Consider the following 21,233-nt stretch of genomic DNA (forward strand, 5'->3'; position numbering starts at 1 on the left):
CAAAAGATTGACAACTACACCCAGAGCAACTTCAGCAATAACAACCAGGGAAATAATCTGTGTGAAACTGAGATGGCCTTACACTGGAAGAGGAACAGCTTACAACACTCAAACAGGTAAGTGCAGTTATCTTCTCTATTTTCAGATCATATAGTCTAAACATAAGGGTTTAACACCTCAAGGTAGCAGCCAGTGTGACCAGTGCTCCCTTCAGCACCCAGTACTTAAATTTCATGTTCCATATTCACAAAGCAGAAAGAGTATTCTGAAGTGGATGTTTCTAACAGCCAGACCTATAATGAATTCAAAGCAAATAAGACCCTAGAAGCCCTAAATTGAAACCAGGATTGAAACCCTTTGGACATGCATTTTGAATATGCATTTTGAAATCCGATTTATGTCATTTATTTTATAGTCTGCTTTGAATACTTGTAAAAGACTTGAGAAACCTACCCTGAATGCCATGACCTCCAGGCAGCTTTGGGAAGAGTCCAGTGTAAGTGCCTGTTAGCTTTATCTCTTTGCCATCCCACAGGGCAATGTGCCTCAGCAGATGGGTTCTGTTGCCTTTTTGGTAAATTGTCATCAACACAAGTTGCCTTGGAAGAATTTTAAACTAAAATTAAAAAAGGGCAAACATTAAACCCCAAATTCTCTGAGAAGGTAAAAGCTAAGTGTAATTTTGATACCCCAAAGTCCTGTGGGGTCTGTAGGAATGTGTTTTTAAAGGTCTAGTACAATGATACTCTAAGCCCACTGCTCTTGTGGGCTCTAGCAAATATTTGCTTCTACTTGTCTTCATCTCTACAGAAAGTTGTCCTTGCAAATAATGGAACATACATAAACAACCAAGTATTCCCTTTACAACAGTCTTTGATTATTATACAGTTTGATTTTCTTTTATCTCACAGAATAAACATTACAACATCAAAAGTCCCACTATTACAGAATAAATCCAGCAGATAGCACAAACAACAATAGGTATTTGTGACATCTTTTCTTATTTAGAGAAAGAAATGTGTGGTACCTGCATTATAAAAACTGGTTCCATTTGTAGCACATTATTTTTCTTATTTCCTATACATCCTATATGAGTGCTCCATCTATAGGAGCAAACAAATACAAACTCAAACTAATCCACAGTCAAATGTTTGCTCGTGCTATGAGAAATCAAGGGCAAAACACCTCACACAGCAGGAGCTGCATTTGGCCTTCTCTGCTTGGCAGCCACCCCCTGAGTGCCCTCCTGTCACAGCCTGCCTTTGCTATCAGTAGTGTACCAACCTGGGCCATGGTCTGTGCCACTTCAATGGCATTAGTGTAGCTGCCTCCAGTCAAAGTTAGCTTTGCTGAAACATTGAAATCCCTTTTTTCCATCCTGAGGTAGAGTTTGCCTTTTGCTTCACTCATATCATAATTTACCTTTTCAAGTTCCCATTAAATAAAAAAAAAAAAAAAAAAAAAGGAAAAAAAAAGACTGGGATTGTTAACATCTTTAAAAACAGGAACATCCTCAACAATAACAAAAATGTTAGAAATACTAGTACTAGAAATAAAGCAGCTTGACTCCTAACATATTAGACAAGTCTACTTTGCAGTGATGTATGCAATGGATTACTTGCAGATAGTTACCTTAGAAGACAGTTGTGCTGCACAGGGGAAGTACTGTAGAAAGAAGGGATGAGTCTGGAGTGCTTTTATATTCAACTCTTCACTAAAGGGAAGAAATGTTCTCTTGTTCAACAATATTTCAGAAAGTCGACTCTTGCAGGCAGCACAAGTTCATGTGAGTTAGCTCCAATCTGCCACAGCTTTTAGAGTTAAAATGGCAGTACTTGCCCCTGAACACTTACCCAGCTCCCAGTTTTTGATGCATTCACACAAAATGACAACCTCTGAGCTCAATAAAAAATCTGTGTATGCATCCCAGGGACAGAATATAGCCCACTGGACCAGAAATCATTTTGCCATAGCAAATGCATCAGCTTTTTAAAAATGAGAAAGGTATTTTGGAATCTGACTTTGCAAGCACTGTCATGGTTTATAAACTTAGAATTTGCAATGATTAGAGATTTTAACAGAACTTACAAGACTTTTCAGTGCAAAGCTCTTTTGCTAGAAATTTAAGAAATATCTGAAGTACCCCAAGGCTAAAAATATCAAAACTGTAAACATCCTTAAAAGCCTACAGTTTTGTGCAGATACAGCCATACTGACACCAACTTAGAAGACCAAGTTGCCATAATTTTACAACTTTCAACTGTGCCAAAACAATTTAGTAAGATTTAAATATTTATGTCAAGTTTAGTTATATTTTTAAGTACTTGTCTAGAGTTTTATGGACTCTTTCACTGTCTGCTACTTGGATTCTGTGTGGGCAGGCAGAGACAGGTCCCAAGCTGTGAGGGGAAGAATCTGTCTGCAGCCCTTCAAAAACTCCCTGAGGTTTACAGAGTGTTTGGTGTGACTACTCACTTTATCCAAGTTTTGTTACCCATTTCACCAGTGATGTGGTGATTTATACAGTAACTGTATTCTATGGAAATCACAGCAGCCTAATGGCATTTTTATAGTGCTCAGAATGACCCTTTTACCCTTGCTGGTCTTTTTTTCTACTGATGGAAAAGGAGAAGTTTTTGTTTTGTTCATAGGTCAGCCTCAGAGCACCTTCAGTTTCATTTTCAGTCATGACTTCTTGAACTGTCATCTGTGGAGGGGGAAAATAAACAAATGACATGCCATAACTTGTACCCATCATTTCACCTCAACTGAGCACAATCTCTTGACTCACTTAAAACCATCATCTTGACTGAAGTTTATCTTCCAGACATGCCTTCTGGATGCTTCCTAGATGTAAACCAAGAGCCTCATGAGAGGTTTTCCTTTTTTGTGTGTGTTTCCATAGCTACTCATTTGCATTACTGGCAAATATTAGTGTTGCTTTCAATGTACCCTTATCTGGTTTAAGTCTAAAGCTACTGGTTCTTGTTTATGTTTCCATCATCTCATGTTTCATATACCAGAAAGAAATTGTGCTTTTTTTTTTTTTTTTTAAGAAACAGATGAGGTTCCACCAATTTTTTGCTCTAGGGCATTCCTCCCACAGCTGCTGCATCATCTACAGCCTTATCCTGAAAACCTGAAAATGCTAAAGAATCTCTCTGGGAAAGATGAGGGCTGTTTCCCTCATATCTATCAATAGCAAGACTGGTATTTGCCAAAGTCTGTGGGAACAGTAATTTCTGAAGTCCCCTGGTTATAATCATACCTTATAAATGAATAAGGCACCTCAATAATTACCCCATCTCTGCTTTTTTTTTTTTTTTTTTAATTCAAACGTTTAGAGGATAAAATACATTTCACTAAATATTAATGGGGAAGAAGCAGTGAAAATATCTTACACCTTTCAATAAAAGGTTGTAAATAAAAGGCAGTAAATATTCCCTTGAAACATTAATACTTAATATGCAGGTTTAATATTGATCTAATGTTTATGTTCAAGAAAGTTAACCTTTAGTCTTGCATCCTACATGTCCTCTTATTTGAAGAGAAGGTGGTGGATCACTTGGAAATGTTTTTCTGGGTACTACCCTTCAAAAGGGAAGGGGACATTTCAACTAATGCTTCTTTCTCCCAAGGGATAAACAGGTATAGCCTTTGTTGATCCTACCAAGTAGTTTGGAATATAAATCTACTTCTGTTTATTCAACACTGAAGCATTTTAGCTATTTGTGATAGAAGTGGTTTAACCAAGGCAAGGAGTTCTCTAGGTATGAAGGACAGCTGTTTTCTACCAAAAGTTCTTTCTACTTTTGTGAGCCCTATCAGCTGCAAAGTGATAGTAAATACATGCCTTCCTGAAATTATTAACCCTGAAACTGGGGATTTCAGATACCTGACCAGGTTCCTTAGAAACAGACCACTAGCTCTGTACTTCAGTTAAATGAGGATTCAGATACACTGGACCAAGTCAGCTCTCAGCTGCACTTGTATATAAACCTGGAGTCATTTCACTAAGGCCACTGGAATTGCTCTGGATTAATGCAAATGTAACTCATGTGACAGCTTTCATCAAAGCACAGCAAAAGTTTTGTGGTGCATTACCTTAAGAAAGAAGGGAAGTCCCAGGTGATGGAGAAGTGATATTGAATGCTTCACCTCTGCCACAAACACAAATGTACCAAAGAGTTCAAAGTCTGTGTCAACATCCATAGTCACAGATATATCTTTCTCATCATATTGGATTTCACAGACAGTCTTGGCTTTGTTTTCTATATAGAAGGGACAAAATAGTGCCAATTTGAGCAGGTAATTTTTGAGTAATTTCAGTACTGCCTGCATAAAATCAGCATGGACAGCTTTTAGCTTAATACATTCATCAAGACAAAGCAATCATTCAGGATTACAAGAACTTTGGCCTGTGGTTGGAGGAGGGCAGAATTTTGCTGGATGTCCTTGAACTTTGTCCTTACAAAGTCTTGTGGTAACAGCGCTTGTGTACCCACATCCAGTGTTAAGTGGCAAGTTAGTTCCTGTCAGGAATGTGTTTGTGCAGCTAGAGCTGACTAATCCATACAGCCAGCTGCATCCCTGGCCTGCAGCAGCCTCTTCCAGGGAAGAGCTCTGAGCTGTTCGGACCTCCAGTGACTCCTTTGGTTCCAGCTACAGCAGCTCAACAATGCCCAAAGAGCATGACCTGAAGACCTTTCCCCACTGTCCTACCAGCTTTTTATTTTTGAAAAGGAAAACACAAGAGTGCTAAAAGATCAACATAGATAAGGATGTAAAACTCCACCAATTCTTTAAGACAAAACCCACAGAAATGGTGGGTTTGTGGTAGAAATCATATGGTGACTGTGGCTGTCCTGAGAATGACCTCTTGTCCTGTTGCTTTTTTCTGAACTGGTGAAAGGAGATGATGCCACTCACATTAGTATTGATTCAGTGCCTGCTAACCTCAGTAATTCCTGCCCTTTGGTGCTCTCACAATTGTTGCGTTTTCTTCAACTGAATATATTCCCCTGGGGGCACTTAAGGTACCTGATCACAATGTAAGAGAGAAATGCAGATAGGATTTATGCCAGGGCTTTGAAGGTGGACTGGCTTCATCAACTAATCATAGATGCAGTTTCAGAATGACAGTTGTACTTACAAACAAGATAAAGCCTCTTTTTATGTACTACCAGCAAATTTTATCCAGTTTGTAGCTGCTGAATGAACAGCTGAAACATCCTCATAGAGCTATTAGAGAATAAAAATCCTGCCAAGAATGGCAGGTACCCACCTGATTTCTGTAAACTGAAAATTAAGTTGATTGCCTTAGGGTAGCCAGATGCCTGGAGTACCTCACTGCTGTGCACACTCTGGCAGAAGAGATCCACTTGGTGGCCAACATAATAGGAGTTTATTATGTATGTGATTGATGTTTCTCCAGCTGTAATGTGCACATATCTCTCTTGAGTAGTGTTTCTCCCTTGAAAAACCACATCTATCTAAAAATGACATGTAAATATAAGTTCTCAAAATAATATTTAAATAATATTTAGTTTTAAGACAGGAGAAAATGGAAGTGAAAGAAAGTTCTGTCTAGTCTATACTTATGTCAAAATCTATCCATTAACAAAATAACTCTTGGCCTTTCATGAATCATCTTTGACTTTCAAGTATGAAGCTTATCCAATTGAATGAATGTCAAGCCATGCCAGCCTCACTGATCTATGGCAAATTTTCATTAGCTTCTTTTTTATCCCACAAATACAACTTCCTTCTTATAAAGGATACTTAATATACACCTACTGACAATATTTACCAGATAGTAGGTACTCCAATACTTCTCTGAAAATAGTACCCAAAGAAATACTTCTTTCAGTACAAAATTCCCATTAAAGAGCATAGGAGCAGTACTCCAGTTCCTGGTGCAATGTGCTCAAGCTGTCCTGTAGAGTTACAATATCAACAGTACCCACTCTACCACCACAGATCAGAATGGAAGAATCTCATTCAGAAAGCAGTCAAGGAGAAACTTGCTATTACAGTAGTTCAGGTTTTAGGCATCCAGAGTTTTTAAATATCAGAAAATCTCAGCTTCCATCCTGTACCTTACAAAATGGGAGTTTTCATTCAAGCCATGAGCTTGAATTACATCCTTATACAGGACAATAATTATAATTAAAAACAAACAAACAAAACAACAAAACACCAAAACTACCTGTAAAGATGATGGGACTCTGGCTTGTAGCAGCCATGGCAAAGAGTGATGGAAATTCCCTGTTATGTTGGTACTTGTTTCAAACTCCTGAATTTGTCCTTCAAGAACTGTTAGGTGAGCACCATAAAGCACTTTCAAACTAAAGCTCCTGGTGACTCTGAGGTTCAAGATAGCCTGTATGCAACAAAAGTAAATGGTCAAAAGACAGAATTGTAAAAGTTAAAGCTCCTGCTGGTCAGGGCTCTTTCTTTGGTTGAGACAGTATAATCTCAAAGATGTGTCAAAGACACATCTTGTATCATTTTATAACACAACACAACATAGTTATAAATGTCCCTTTTATTTTAGAATTCAAACATTTAACATGTGTTCTCAAGTATGGCCATGCTTTAATGCTATTCAGTTACATGGTTAATAAGTCTTGTGTTTCTCAGATAAAAAAATATGCCAGATAATCAGAGTTCAGAAGGAAAATACCATTTGGAAAGGACCCAGTGAAATCCCAGCAGTGCCCCCCTCTGCCCTGTGCATCCAGGGGACACTGCAGCTCTGTCAGACACACAAATGCAGTGCTCTCCTCTCACTCCACACTGGGAGCAACCTCCAGCCCCAGGCCTGTGGAAAGTTCTGGTCTAAACTATTCTCCCATGAGAACAAAATGAGCTTCTGGACTCCCTTCAAGAACAAAGGGGGCACCTGGACTCCCCTTCACCAAAACAGCAAACGTGTAAAGTCCATCTACACCCACTGCTCTTTGCCATCTCACTTCCCCAGCTGCTGTCCCCCTCGTGCCATGGCTCCAGGTTGATAACCTACCTGCAACTCAATCCTGTCTTTTATTTGCAAAGTCTTCAATGTGTCTATGTTATGAGTAAGTTTGTAGTTAAGAGACACAACATCCAACTTCTGGACAAAGTTCAGTTCTTCTGTAATCTGCTCAGTTCAAGTAAATATGACAAAAGTTAACTGTGGCACATCTCTGACATGGAGACTTCTCCGAATAACTGTAATCATTGGACTAATTACACATTAGAATAAAATTATGAAAGCTATGAAAACTTTATGGTGAAGAATTGTCTAATTTTTTTAGAAGTCACAGCTTTGTACTGTAAAAGGGAATATGCTGCACCAAGTGAAGATTCTTGATAAGGAAGGTTTGATATAGTTTACAAACGAGAGTCAAGGATCATTGCTGATGTCAAATTTGTTGCAAGGAGCAATTGCACAGAAGAACTGGTTGAAAGATACTGCTTTCATTTAATTAAAGCCTTTAGAACTAATCCAGCCCCAGCAAAGCATTGCATTTAGATTGTCTGCAGAAACAATATTTAACCAAATCAATTAGCTCACTTCAACTTCTATTTCACATATTACTGATATGGAGAAGACACTTACTTGCTTGTTGTTCACACAAAAATTAATAAATCCTTTATAGAAGTCACTGTTTTTTTCTGATACCACATCAAGTAACATCCTCATGGGAATGCCAATGTCAGCAGCTCCTTGGATGTTATGGGTTAGCACCACATCCAGCTCTTGCCTTTCCTGTTAATAGTTCACAGCACAGAGAGCAAAGCATGTGTAGAACCCAGAGACTGCTGCAATACAGAGCTCAAACCAGAAATCTGTCTGTCCTACACTGAATGAATTAAACTCCCACTAGCTATGTTGTTTCCCTATGGCACAGAAACACGTAGAGATCACCAGTTATGGCAGAAAAGTGAAGCACCATGAGGAAACAGGTACTCAGGTTGTTCTCTGCACTCTTGCTCTGATGACAAGAGAATCCAAACTTGTAATTGTCAACAGAAAAGCAAGAGATTCGCAGCCTTCCCTGTGTTGCTGTCTCACTGAATAAGCAAACAGCAGTGTCTCAATTAATCACTGGGTATTATTTTGCAGGGTAAATCACAGTGATGTAAAGAACATCCAACAGTAGAATAAAAACAGCAAAAATTCACACATAAAGAGCATAACAAGGAAATTATTCAGCAAGTGCCTGAGCCTATATCCTATTATCCTATACATCAGTTACTGCACATTGGAGGTGCCAGATTTTCAAAGATTTTATTATTTCATTTTTATTCTGGCATTAATTACTTAAGCTTGACTATTTGTTCCAAATAACATATGTTAGAATACATTACTCAGTACTTTGTTCACACACTCCAACAGGCTGCAGGGTACTCACATCAGTGACCTTTAGTATAAAGAGTCCTCGGAATTTACTTTCATCAACAGTGATCAGTGTCTGTGAATCTAGGTTCATCTTATCCATCAAAAGGTAGCCTGAGCCATCAATTTTCATTGGTGCTCCAAGATCCTGTAAAAGAAAGAAAAAACTTTTAAAAATCACCACTTTTGCACTTAACCACAAATACATTACACCTCTGCAACTTAATTCCTAATAGTAACTTTAATCACCTAGCTGTAAAATCAAGTATATCAGGCAGCATAGGCACAGGATGTTTCAGAAATGTTGAGAGCTTTTTAATACATTTTATAAATACTGTATTTTTTATTTTGAATATGTCTGATTATTTTTGATAAATGAGTCAGCATAAATAGAACACTGGACAATGTGGCAGCTCTTCCTGCCTAAATGGAAAGTTAATTTATATCTATGCTTGGCATTGTCCCAGTGGCCCAAAGCATCCATAAATTCAGTGAAACCAGACAGTATACATAAGTTTATTATGGCAGTTCTGTTTTTGGAAAAGGGCAAGTGAATCTCATCTTTGTATATTCAGATTTGCCCTGACTTGCATATTAAATTCAGAGATCATAATGTGATAACATGTTTCTCAAACTTTCCATACACTGAATTTTCTGACCTGAAAATTATCTATTTACTCCATATATTTTTAAACTGTTGCAGAGTTTGTTTCTCAAACTGCTGAGAAACTGTAACTGCTTATAAAACTAAAGACAACTTTGAATAATCATTTCTGTACATAAAAACCCTGCAGAATTTTCAACCATGTTTTAGAAAACACATCAGAGCTAGTACAAGCAAGTCCACTATCTGCAGGTACTGATTAATAGAAAATTTGGAGTATGCCATATGAAAATACAGGGAATGATTGGCTCCAGAAGTAAGATGCAACATTTAAAGAGAATGTTTTTCTTATTTCTCTGCAACCTCTTTGAAATACTTAGATTATTGTCTTCTGACTTTAGCAGGTACAAAGGTCCTAGCTTAGATGTATAAATTCAACATTAAAGGAGAAAATTCTTTTCCATACCTGAATTGTTTGGCATTTGTTTTCTATAAGCATTTTCCACTGCAGGTTCTTTTCAGGGTCAAAGTCCCCATTCATTTGAAGCTCACAGGCACCCAATTTCATTTCAACTCCAAGAAGATACTTTAAGTGTTTCCGTGCACTGATAGACAGCTCATTTTCCCTTGGGATTTCCTTCAGCTGGGGGAGGTCATGCCTGAACTGAATTTCCAGAGCCATCTTTGGCTTGCACTCTGCTCTCACTTCAAGATGGGCAGTTTTGCCTTCTGTTTCCAGGACAGAGAGCAACTCTGCCTGGCACTTGTCTTTCTGAATGGATCCTGTGAGCCGTGACTGAGTAGGGAAACTGAGATCCTATCAAGATTTAAACAAAAAATCCTTTGGAATATTACAAACACTTTAAAACAAGTGTGTATTATGTGGTACAATATCAGAGACAAAACCTACAGTCTCCAAGCTGACATTTTTCTCCCTCTCAACAAGAAAGATGGTGATTTTTCCTGAATAGGACCTGATGGAAGATTTAAGGGCTGTCCTGCAGAATTCACAACTTCTGCATCTTTACAAAGTTTAATATTTACAAAAAATACAAAATATCTGTTTCTTCAGATTGGCAAAGTTTACTAAACATTCTATGCTTCATCCAGACCACACAAATCTCAGTTTTCAAACAAATTAATGTACAAAAAAATCATAGGCCTAACAGACATTCTTGCATCTGGTTGTAGAAGGTTTAGGTTTTTTTTATAATTAAACTTTCTGCTTGTCTTGTGCAACATTCCAAATGAAAGGTTTCTTCCCATTCTGTCAAAGAATTTCTAAAAACACTGAAAATTCTACTATTTTTAATACTTTAAGGGGTTTTAATTCCCTTTTCACAACAACTTTCCTGTCATTTTTATGTTGCCACTTTGTAGTTGAGGAAGTTACTCAGTTTGAGGATTTGAAAGCAAAATATAAATTCCTATGAACATCTAGGAAAAAAACCCTGATTTTGCAATAGTCATTCTTTCCAATGTAGTCAGTGAGGCTAATTGGAAAAACCAAGGAAGTTCTCTTTTGATATAATCCTCACAGTCCAGGGAATGTATTTCTGACAGAGTTCAGGCTAATATTGCTGTTCAGCTTTAGAGGGCAGTGTCAGCCTGCGAAGGCAACAGTCAGCAAAGGCTGAACTGATCTCAGTCTCAGAGAGCACCTGGGAACAGGATGTGTGAGACACTGCCTTTGCCAAATGCTGTGAGACAGGCGTGCCTTTCCAGTGCCTTCCCAACACTTCAGCACTGTCATTTTAGCTAAAACCCACAAGGCCTTCATTTGATCCCCAAACTCTCTTTAAAAGCTTCCCAGAGCTACCTGCAGAAGTTGACATTCTGTTTCTGTTTCCAGTGTCCAGTCAGCTTTGTTCTGAACACGGAGATCCCCTCTAGCCCTCAGTCTGCATCTGCCAGCCTGCAGCAGGAAAATGATCTCTGTGGTGGAGTCTGTGGCTGCAGAGAACAGGACTGAGTTTTCAAAAGGCAGCCCAAGCTGGCTGAGCCAAGGAAATGAATGCCTGAGCATCCCTTGGAGTGTATATTCATGCTGGCAGGAGGTGTCTATCTGCACATCCACTGCTCTGCCATCACACTGCAGGTTCATTAACAAGCCCACGTTGCAGATGTTCTGTTGAAATGAGCCCCCCAAGACTGCAGCATGAGGCAATCCCATCCTCTGCAACAGAAAAGATTACATGGTTTAAAACACGCAAAGCAAAGCAAAGCAACTGTCTTCCTCATTTGTTCCTAATTCATGAGAAAGCATTCCTTCTTTCTGAAACAATCTGCATTTGGAAAGGACCATACAAGACAGCTTGTTACATAGAGCAAACAGAAATTTCTCTGTGAAAAAGCTGGAAAAAAATAAATGGGGGGAGGGGGAAAAGAAGAATAAATCCTTAAATAATCTTTTCACAACTAATGTAGAAGAAAAAATCTTAACCTACACAATTCCAAACTGAAAGGACATGCTTTTCACTAGATTTTAGGATAAAAGTTTCTTTTAATAAATAAACTACTATTAAGCAACATTTTTATGGCAACAGCAGTAAACACCTACCATTGTATTACTCCACATTATCACTTCCCCCTGCAAGCGCTCTGACTCATTGCTCTGTCAGAACTTTAATGACCAAATTTGGCCTATCCATAAATGTGTCAGAAGACATTTTTCTGTGACTCAGTTTTCTGTGACGGATCTGAAATACACAGACTGGAAGGACATGCAGAAAACAATCTGGGCTTACCTCTAGACTGAGGCACTTGTTTCTAAAAGCAAGTACCCATCCTGTCTCATTGCTTGCCAGGCTCACTTCCCCATCAGCCTCCAAAGTGCAAGGCCCAAGGACAATACCAAGGATGCCCTTGTACTTGTCACTTCTCATGGCTGCCACCTTCAGTTGGTTCTCTCTGGCAATTCCCAGAGAATGAAGTAAAGGCAAAGAATGCTGGAAGTCGATTTCTAAATGAGGATGGGTGTTACTGGTGGCATAGAGTTGCAGGCAGGCAAATATATCATGAAAAGAAACATGTCCAAAGAGGATGACAGTGAAGTTGCTGGTAAATATTGACCCATTCAGTGAAACTCTTGCTGGAGTCTGAAAAATTACAGAAAACTATGGTCAAGTTTGCTTTCCTGTCAAGTCACATACTGTTTTTAAGAACTCGTATTACTAGAAGAGAACTGTTCCCTACACCATTTTGTATTCATCCCACATAATTATAAATGCTGAAACAAATGGAGAGATGGACTCAGATCTTTATTTTGGAGTTCCACAATAGAAATAACAGGAAGAAAACCCAAACCAATAATTAATGAAAATATTTGAAAGTGCACAAAAACTTCTGGAAAGCTCAAATCCAATTTGTACATGTCCGACACTGTCAGTACTCAGATTCCCTCCACAGTAGTTAAGACACTATGCTGTTGGGAGCAAAGTTTATAAATGAAGTGAGTACCTCAAAATGATGAAATGCAATTGCACCATTGCAAAGGCCAGAAAGCTGTTTGTTAGCAGATTCTCCACTGCAAGCAACCTGTTGGTGTTGTCAACAAAGCACATTCAGAGAATGAAGAAAAGCAGGGAGGACTAAAATTCAAAGGAGCAAAGTTACAGGGCTGCTTTAAGGATCAAATTGATGAAGGCACCAAAACATAGATTTAAGGTTAGAGTTCCATTTCAAAAAGATAAACAGTTTAGTGTTAAGTGCATTAAATATATTACAATATATGGCAGGATTTCTGCAAACCTCTAGTACATGTGGAACAATGTCCATCAGTCCTCCCACATCATGGTGAAGTGAAAGAGAAACTTCCATAGCAGTGCCAGTGGTTTTCTTCTCTATTTCCATCTTGAGCTGCTCTGTCTCCACTGTGGTTGTTATCCCTGTAGCAATCTTTCTGGAGAAATTCTATGCACAAAAGAAACCAAATCATGGAAAGAAACAAACAAAAACATCCCAGCAACAACTGGGAATGGCAGAGGGTGTTGCACTGTGCTTAAACATCACAGCCTGTGTCAGGGCAGCAGCATTGGTAAAATAAAAGTGCAAATTCATCAAGGCATTTCAAATAGAGATTATAGTGTTATGCCAGGCCTTCTAAATGCAGTGTATCAATAATTCCTCCTGGCTTCAAAACATATTGAGAGCATTCAAGTACCCTGAAGGATTTGAGCCCTCAGGCACAAACAATTAAAGCACTGGAACTACTAAAAAGCAAGGCTAGGGAACTGTTTAGAATTCTTTCTCTGCATACCTCTGTGTCTCACCCTACTGCAGTGGTTGAAGCCACCCAAATATAAGCATGTGAGTGACTTGAGCTTTGCAGTGGATGTCTGAAATACCAACATATTTGAAGCCTTCTTTTATGAAAAGATAATCTGTGATGCAAAAGAGCTGTAACGTTCACAGATCTATAGCAGAAATGCAGATAGAGAGAACAGCAGCCAAGCAATACCATACCAGCAATATGGTCCATAATGCTTCTGTGGGTAGGAATTTCCAAAGGGAAAGCCATGCTAAACACTATTCTGCTCTTTAGCAGCCATCCAGAGAATGACACCAGGACCAGTTAAATCCAATACCAGATGCAAGCCTTAGGCCTGTTGGTCCACTTCCCATTTATAGGGGAAAGATAAAATTGGACAAGACATATGCTCATATGCAGCAAAGTACTCCACTTAAATGAGTACTGAATGTAGCATCTCATTTAGTCTAGACTCAGCTCCAAGAGCTTAAATGACAGGTTCACAGTATGACAAGGAGCCAGCCAACAACTTTCTTTCACTCAGTAATTTAGTACATCTCAAAAACGGAGCAGCTTCTGAAATAAATATATACAGTGCACAGGAAAAGAGTTATTATATATACACAAATTGTCCTACCAGAAATCAAACTTTCACAGGCAGAACTCTTCTTACCTCATAATAGCCAGCAGCTTCTAAAACAAAAGGGATCCCATGTTTCTTTATCTTTGAGATGTTGTGCTTTAAGCTCACAGATAGCTGGAATGCTGGAGGCTCTGTGGCCAGTCTGTGCCTCTCAAACACAGCAACAATCCTTTCACTGCCACTCTGCAGGGCTATGGCAATGGTGTGATTTCCTGTGCCATGCTCACATGCAGCAGTAAGAATGCCATCCAAAGGCAACCCTATTGACAGGGAAGGAAGTAAAATCAACACAGCACTTCTGGGTTGTCATTACAGACTACAAAGATGTATTACAGATCAAAAGCACCTTCTGTAATTTTTCATAAGAAAATACACATCTTTATATAAAGTGTGATAACTTTACTGATATTTATAGAAGGACATTACCTACCAGGTGAAAATCATATTGAAAAGGGACTGCTAAATTAAAATGTGGCATGGACTTTGGAAATCAAGAACTTTCTTTTACTTAATAAAGGATATTTACCAATTGGTATTGTTTCAAACTCCAGTAGTCAGCTGTCAAAAAGATTCAGAAAAGATTTATTCTGTCCAAAGGAACCCATGCAAAATTACTGATAACTCCAGTTCAATGAAAATCCATGGCTTTGCTTAGGAAACAACACTTGGCATAAAACTATACTTAGAGGAACTGGTCAGCTTAGATGATGTGCAAGAACACAGATGTACAAGAGAGAAATAATTTACTCTGAAGTATTTCAAAACTCTTTGAACTATTTCTGTGTCCATTTTAGGGTATTTTCTCAACAATATTAAAAGAATGCTGCTAAGTCTAGAACACATTTTGTTCTGGTGTGAGCAAACACAACTCATCTGTTTCCAATGGCCAGCAGTCATTTAGATAAATTCATCTTGTTAGACCACACCATCAAGTCAGATTTTCTTCCTACCTGCATTTTTTAAAAAGTCGACATTATGTGTGAAAGTCCCACTGACTCTGCCGTGCCCATTATCCATGATATTGAAAAAATCTACAGAAAGAGCCTTCTCATCCACCTGGAAGCTAGCTAGCCCCCTCTTCTTCTCTTTACTCAGTTCCAGGTGTCCTTTCAGTCTTGCCTCCCCTGGGATTGCCTGACTGCCATTCTGAACAATGGCAACAGTGATATTGTGCACAGTGGTATTCCCAAACACATTCCTGTTCCTGACATGCAGTCCATACAGTCTTTTGTTGACCATCACATTGATGTTACCTGTAACAGGCAGAAATTATTACTGTGGAGAGAGATTCTTGGGGCAGAAATAGCCACAGTTTTAGAAGTAATGTATAAATTAACCATTACTTTAATACCAGGAGGAAGTAGAAACATTTCCATTTATTACACTAGATAATTTTGCCTAATCTAGAGAGCAAAGCAGTTCAGTGTTGAGGGTTTCTCTACTAGTGAGTGTCTGTGTTTAAAATAAATTACATAATAGTATTTCTGGCAGCTGTTCCTTTTTACTCATCAAGCTTCTTGTGCTCTTAGGCCCTGTACTATACTGCACTCCCTCTGAAATAAAATTTACAGATGGATTGTGACCTACTACTTGTGTAATTGCAGGCTAAACAATCCCTCCAGAGCTCTGCAGTGACCTGCTCCACCCATGAAGCCATTCAAAGGAATAGGAGTCTCAAGTCAGTCCCCATATTTCAGAAGAGGAAAGAGGCCACCCACTATTTCCTTTAATCCATGAAAACATGAAAAATCCAAACTATGTTAGTTCACTGAAAAATACTCTCAACCCAGTCCAGCCTGGCCTTGAACATTTCCAGGGATGGGGCATCCACAGCTTCTCAGGGCAGCCTGTTCCATTGTCTGATCACCCTCACAACAATTTCTTCTTAATATCCAATCTACACCTGCCTTCTGTCGGTTTGAAGACATTCCCCCTTGTCCAAAGTGCTTCTCCAGCTCTCTTGGAGCCCCTTTAGGTACTGGAAGGGCTCTAAGGTCTCTGTGGAGCCTTTTCTTCTCCAGGCTGACAACCCCAACTCTCCCAACCAGGCTCCAGAGCAGAGGGGCTCCAGCCCTCTGATCATCTCTCTGGTCTGCTCTGGACTTGCTCCAGCAGGTACACATTGCTCTTCTGTTGGGGGCCCCAGAGCTCAATACATTGTGCAGCTCAGGAAGGATTACATTAAAATTAAGCAGCATCCTTAGATAGCTGCAGGTTAGAACAAAACAGAAAGGAACAGAATACCATCGTGAATGTTGTTTTTGCATTTCAGTAATCCATCCAGAGAAAGGAGATGAGGTATGGCCTTTAATCCAGTAAAAGTGTGTTGGACTCTTCCATTTAGGGACAAAACAAAACCAACTTTCTGCTCCCTGGCTCCCATGAAATCCATGTGAAGCCTATTTTCATTAAGCTTCAAGTCAGAAGACAACAGAAGTCTAAAAAGACAGACATAAAAATTGTTAGTAAGATACTTTTATGGTTGATTCAGGATTGTCAAGACACACCTCCTCACTCAAAGCAGGATCAATGAGAGCAGGGAGCTCAGGAGTGTATGTGGTCAGGTTTGGAGTATCTCCAAGTATGGAGACTCCACAGACTTTCTGGACACTCGTTCCAGTGTTGTGAATTGGGCAGTCAGATGCCTTGCAGTCAGCACACACTATTCACCAGATGTTTATGAATTCCTCAGTAAAGCTTCACAGATTGGCAGACTAATTTTTCTTTAAATTTCTTGAATGCTTTTGTTATGGTTCCTAATAAAAGAAAGAGCTGGAGACACTTTGAGTTGGAAACAAAACCTTCTCTGTCACAATATGAAATATCTCTTTGGTACTGATTTAAAAGCAGAATTTGAGAATTCAGTTTAAAACATAATTATAAGTGTCACCATCATTTAAGTTTGGTGAATGAAACAACAATATTTCTTTGCATCTTGGCCCTGAATTGAACAGTGCTGGAAAAACATGGCACAGTGTTTTAGGGAAACCTGCTGGAGCAACAAAATTTTCTGTGTTGTCAGTATAAGACTGAGTCACAATTTTCACATGGCCTTCAACAAACTATCCATTGAACTATCTGACTTTCTAGACTGACGTATACTACACAAAATACCTAAAAGTGAGGCAATCACTCCAGTTTTCATAGTGGTTGATATCCCTCCTAGAAACTGGAACCCTGCTGAAAGACTGATGACAAGTAAAACCTCAGTGAAAATCCACTCCATGGGAAGAACAAAACTACATAGTTCAGGGAAGTAAGGTTTATTCCCTCAGTCAGCAACTGAAGTCTGTACAGACTGCATCCTTTTAGCTGTTCTCCAGAAACATTTAACAGTTTATTTTTGTTTGTATTCTCCCTGTAAAACAAATCCTAAAAAAAAAATCGTCATTCCAAAAATTGTATGTGTTCTGTTTTCTTTCCTGTGAACTGCAATAAATTGCTCTCTTATGGCTTACCCTGGTATTTAAACAAATTAATGCACTGTTGGAAGCCCAGAACTGCAAGCATACTGCAGAGCCACATGAAATACCCTTCTTGGAATATTTTATCTTATTTCTAGTGTTACTAGTAAATCTAATGTGCTTCATCTAAATTGTTGTAACTTCTGATTTCTTTAACTCTTATTTCCTCATTCTCCTTATCCCATCCAATTGATAAACACTGGGACCTCTGCAGAATTCTTCATTTCGTACTTCTGTATTTGTGAAATTTGAAAAATCAGCTGAAACTTCGAGGGCTAAATTTCTATTTCCCACCTCTGCCACCTCAGAGCTTTCACCAATACCTTAAAACCTTTATTAGAAACACTGGGAAGTGCCCTTTTCCACTGGCATAACTTGTACTATATCTTCACTCAAAGTTCTCTATAAGAAAGTCCTTCAAAAGCAGCTAGAAGACATTAACACAACTTATATCAACTTATGAAACATAAGGAGCAGAAGTATTTCAATAATAGGGATAACACATGAACTGGCATTTACTCAGTGGCCTTGCTGCAGCCATAGGGAAGTAGTTACATTTAAATTTGTATCCCAGAACACTCTTCAGTTCTTCAATTAACCAACATTCTGATTTCTCTACCTTGATGGAAATATTTTGCCCATGAGCTGGAACTGTACTGATTCTGGATTTGTCAGGACAGTCTGATGGAGAAAAGCTCTCAGTTCAACAATTCTGGCATTCCTCCTCTTTTCATTGTTCGTATCGACCTCCAGCATCAGCACTTCCTTTCCATTGGAATGAAGGTGAAGGGAGCCATTGACATTGTTTTCACCATAACTCTTCAGGGCTGCCTGGGCCTGCAGAGAGAAAAAGGAGAGGAGGACATTAAGGACCCCAGATTATAATACACAATACTGAAACATCAGTTTGAGCAATGAGACTCAGACAACAAGTTGGGACTGGACAAAAGTGGAGAGGGAAGCAAAGGGGGAAAGGAGTTTTTAGTTCTCATCTTTGTTTCTCATAATTTAACTAATTTTATTTGGCAATAAATTAAATTAATATTGTCCAAGTTGAGTCTGTTTTGTCTGTGAAGGTAATGGGTAAGTGATCCCCCTGTCTTTATCCCAACTCTATCACAACAAAATGTGAGCTACATTGAATTTTAAGTACAATTTAACTAGACTTTAAGAGTTTTCTGAATTTCAGCCAAAACACAAGCCAACTATTTCAACCCCATGTAGCTATCTAGCCAGAGCAAACTTTAACCATCAAAAGTTAACTGTTTTCCTAACAATTTACACCTCTCCAGTATAGTAATTGAGTGGATGAACTGCAAAAGCTTCAAGTTCAAGCAACAAGACGTAATGACCAGGGGACTGACCTGTGAAGACATGTTCTTGTTAATGATGACTTTTACACTCATACCACAGTCAAAGTGTTCCAGTTTAGTCTGCCTGGAGAACAGCTCCCCACTTAGGCTCATTGCTTGTGGAAACTCAAGCTATTTGACAAAGTAAAGTATCAGAATAAAACATTGCATTCCCCCCAATTGCCTCATGTGATTTAATGTCTGAACTTCTAGCATGAAGTGGGTAATGCATATAAGCAAATGTGTGTATCAAATTTTACCAGTTTTATCCCAAGATACTGAAAAATATATAGAAAGCAGTAATAAAAGCATGAAAAAAAAGTCAACATGTCCCTTATAAAGTATTATTGACACAAATTATTGATACGTAACTGAACCTGCTGAGATGCCTACAGTTATGTATCAGGGCCAGGACTTGATTGGATTAGGACATTTGCCAGCATCAAACAATTATAATTCTAAAGACAACACAGTAAAAGCAGTCAGCAAGACAAAAAATACCAAAAATTAAACCCATCAGTACCTGGAACGAGTGTGTCACATCCATGTGTAAAAGATGTCTAAAATCTGCCTCACTGGATTTGTCCTGATACCTCCCTAGAAAACTGAGAACATCTTCCTTATTCACCTTTAAGACAGTCTCAAGCTCATGCTTCACCTGTGTGTTAAGAAAGGGAGTAAGCAAAGTGCACTGAGTGTTAACCCTGTGTATAATGAAAGATCAGAGAAGTCATCCCTACACATCATGAAAAATGAAAGAGTTTCAATCTATTATGTTTTGGCTGAGAATGAAAAATTAAGAAGAAGAATGAGAAAAATGAGGAAGAAAATTAGGAAAATAGAAGAAAAAATAATGAGAAAAAATAGCTACATTTGGTAAGAAAGATGAATAGACACAGCTAGATAAGGGTGAGAACCCTGAATCCATTCCATCCCAGTACTTGTTTTATTAATAACATTCATGCATAATAATATTCTAAAAAAAATATGAAGTATTCTTATCATAGATTACTACACAACATATTATGATACAAAATTAAGGAGGTACCAAGGACATAATCACTCTCTGAACATTTTGGTTGCAGCAGCTATGTGGCGAGAAACTAAAAACCTATAGCAAGTGAGGTCTGAAAAGACAATAAAGTGTAAATAAAAAGGTGATGAATGTCTCCTAACTGAATCTAATGGGAAATTTACTCACATTTTGATGGCTTAGAGTTAAAATGCACATTTCAACATCTTTGGGAAAGGTCCTGTAGTTATAAGGATGAGTTAAGCCAGCACAAATCTAAAAAGAAGTTTGAGGGAAAATGCAAGAAACATAAGTAATATGTAGTAAACCACTCATTTGCAGGTTGTTCTGGTATATTACACTAAAGGAAGTTCTTGGATAACTCACATAGGGGTTTTCAGGTTGGTAACCAAGTATAAGAGTCTGCACTGTTTCCTCCACCCCATTTATCAAAACTTTTGTTTCCATTAAATAGTGCTTTTGCTTTTTGTCAACAGTAAATGTCTCCTGCAGAAGAAAGCTCTGCAGAAAAAGTACTTTAAAAGGATGCCTGGAAAAAAAAAAACAAGAAATAAACATTGTGTAAAAGATCTTAATAGACAACTACAACAAGAAATCATGCAGAGTTCAACCTGAACTCCAAAATTATCAGTTACCATCAGAGTGTCAGGTACAGAAGCAAAACACATGGGACTGAACATTTAAGAAACATTTAAGAAACTACAGAGCATAATCACAACTTCATACAAACTCCACACTCTAACCTGAATTTTTGATAGAGTTTCCATCCTGAATTTGGTAAATGCCTGGAAGGGCATGGGAGAAGGTGCTGCTCTAAAGTTCTGACATGCATAACCAGCACATACACCTTCTGTACCAGCATGGCCAAGACTTCATTTCAAATAGGGAGTGTCCAAAAGCTCCTGGCAGCTTTGAAAATCTCACCTATCCACATTTTATGTTTTGTGTAGAAACAGTATCTACATGCCAAGAATCCTGTGCAACAGGTGTCCATCACTACACAGCTCCAGGAGTAGTTTACTACTTCAGTGTAATGTTTGACGAACTTTATTAAATACTTCTGCACAGTTACTTAGTCAGACCTCTTGGAAGCATGCATGAACCTTTATAAGCAGACACTGGGCAGCAGCCTTTATACATGTTACAATACCTGGCACAGCTCTTCATTTACATATTTTTCTACTGAAAAGACACCTCCCAGTGTTTTAGTTATCTCTAAGCTGCACAGGAGCTCCTAAGGCAGCACTCCTGTGCATGCCTGTTGATGTTGTTGTGCCTTAAGAAAGCTGAGATTTCCCCAGAAGTGATCCAGATGTCACTAATCTGAGCATACATTTTTATTAAGGCCTTCAGGCACGGCTTTAGCAATGGATAATGAAGAGAGAAATTTCAGGGACAGCCAATATGTAGGAGCAGTGTACTCATTCTCATCAGAAAATGCAAATGTATTCCAAAATCTAAACAAGACCATTTGTTCCATGTTTTAAGAGGATACCTTTGGCTTT

The 21,233-nt window shown here is 38.6% G+C and overlaps 1 protein-coding gene across 1 annotated transcript in view; it reads right to left on the bottom strand.

Moving 5' to 3' along the window:
* The window catches only part of LOC128796330 (uncharacterized), a 71,680-nt gene that overhangs the window by 20,443 nt on the left and 30,004 nt on the right, over positions 1-21,233 (bottom strand). The window contains exons 29-48 of the mRNA XM_053957869.1: positions 20,095-20,257; positions 19,897-19,983; positions 19,219-19,353; positions 18,708-18,827; positions 17,963-18,192; positions 16,124-16,317; positions 14,830-15,132; positions 13,910-14,139; positions 12,747-12,899; positions 11,735-12,085; positions 9,454-9,804; positions 8,400-8,531; positions 7,604-7,753; positions 7,025-7,141; positions 5,285-5,492; positions 4,105-4,271; positions 2,595-2,707; positions 1,633-1,714; positions 1,285-1,422; positions 454-616 (exon numbers count right to left, since the gene is read on the bottom strand). Of these exons, the coding sequence (XP_053813844.1) occupies positions 454-616; positions 1,285-1,422; positions 1,633-1,714; positions 2,595-2,707; positions 4,105-4,271; positions 5,285-5,492; positions 7,025-7,141; positions 7,604-7,753; positions 8,400-8,531; positions 9,454-9,804; positions 11,735-12,085; positions 12,747-12,899; positions 13,910-14,139; positions 14,830-15,132; positions 16,124-16,317; positions 17,963-18,192; positions 18,708-18,827; positions 19,219-19,353; positions 19,897-19,983; positions 20,095-20,257 (3,587 nt within the window). The remainder of the gene's footprint in view (positions 1-453; positions 617-1,284; positions 1,423-1,632; positions 1,715-2,594; positions 2,708-4,104; positions 4,272-5,284; positions 5,493-7,024; positions 7,142-7,603; positions 7,754-8,399; positions 8,532-9,453; positions 9,805-11,734; positions 12,086-12,746; positions 12,900-13,909; positions 14,140-14,829; positions 15,133-16,123; positions 16,318-17,962; positions 18,193-18,707; positions 18,828-19,218; positions 19,354-19,896; positions 19,984-20,094; positions 20,258-21,233) is intronic.

This window comes from Vidua chalybeata, chromosome 16 (assembly GCF_026979565.1).
Source record: "Vidua chalybeata isolate OUT-0048 chromosome 16, bVidCha1 merged haplotype, whole genome shotgun sequence".
In the NCBI taxonomy this organism is placed as follows: Eukaryota; Metazoa; Chordata; class Aves; order Passeriformes; family Viduidae; genus Vidua; species Vidua chalybeata.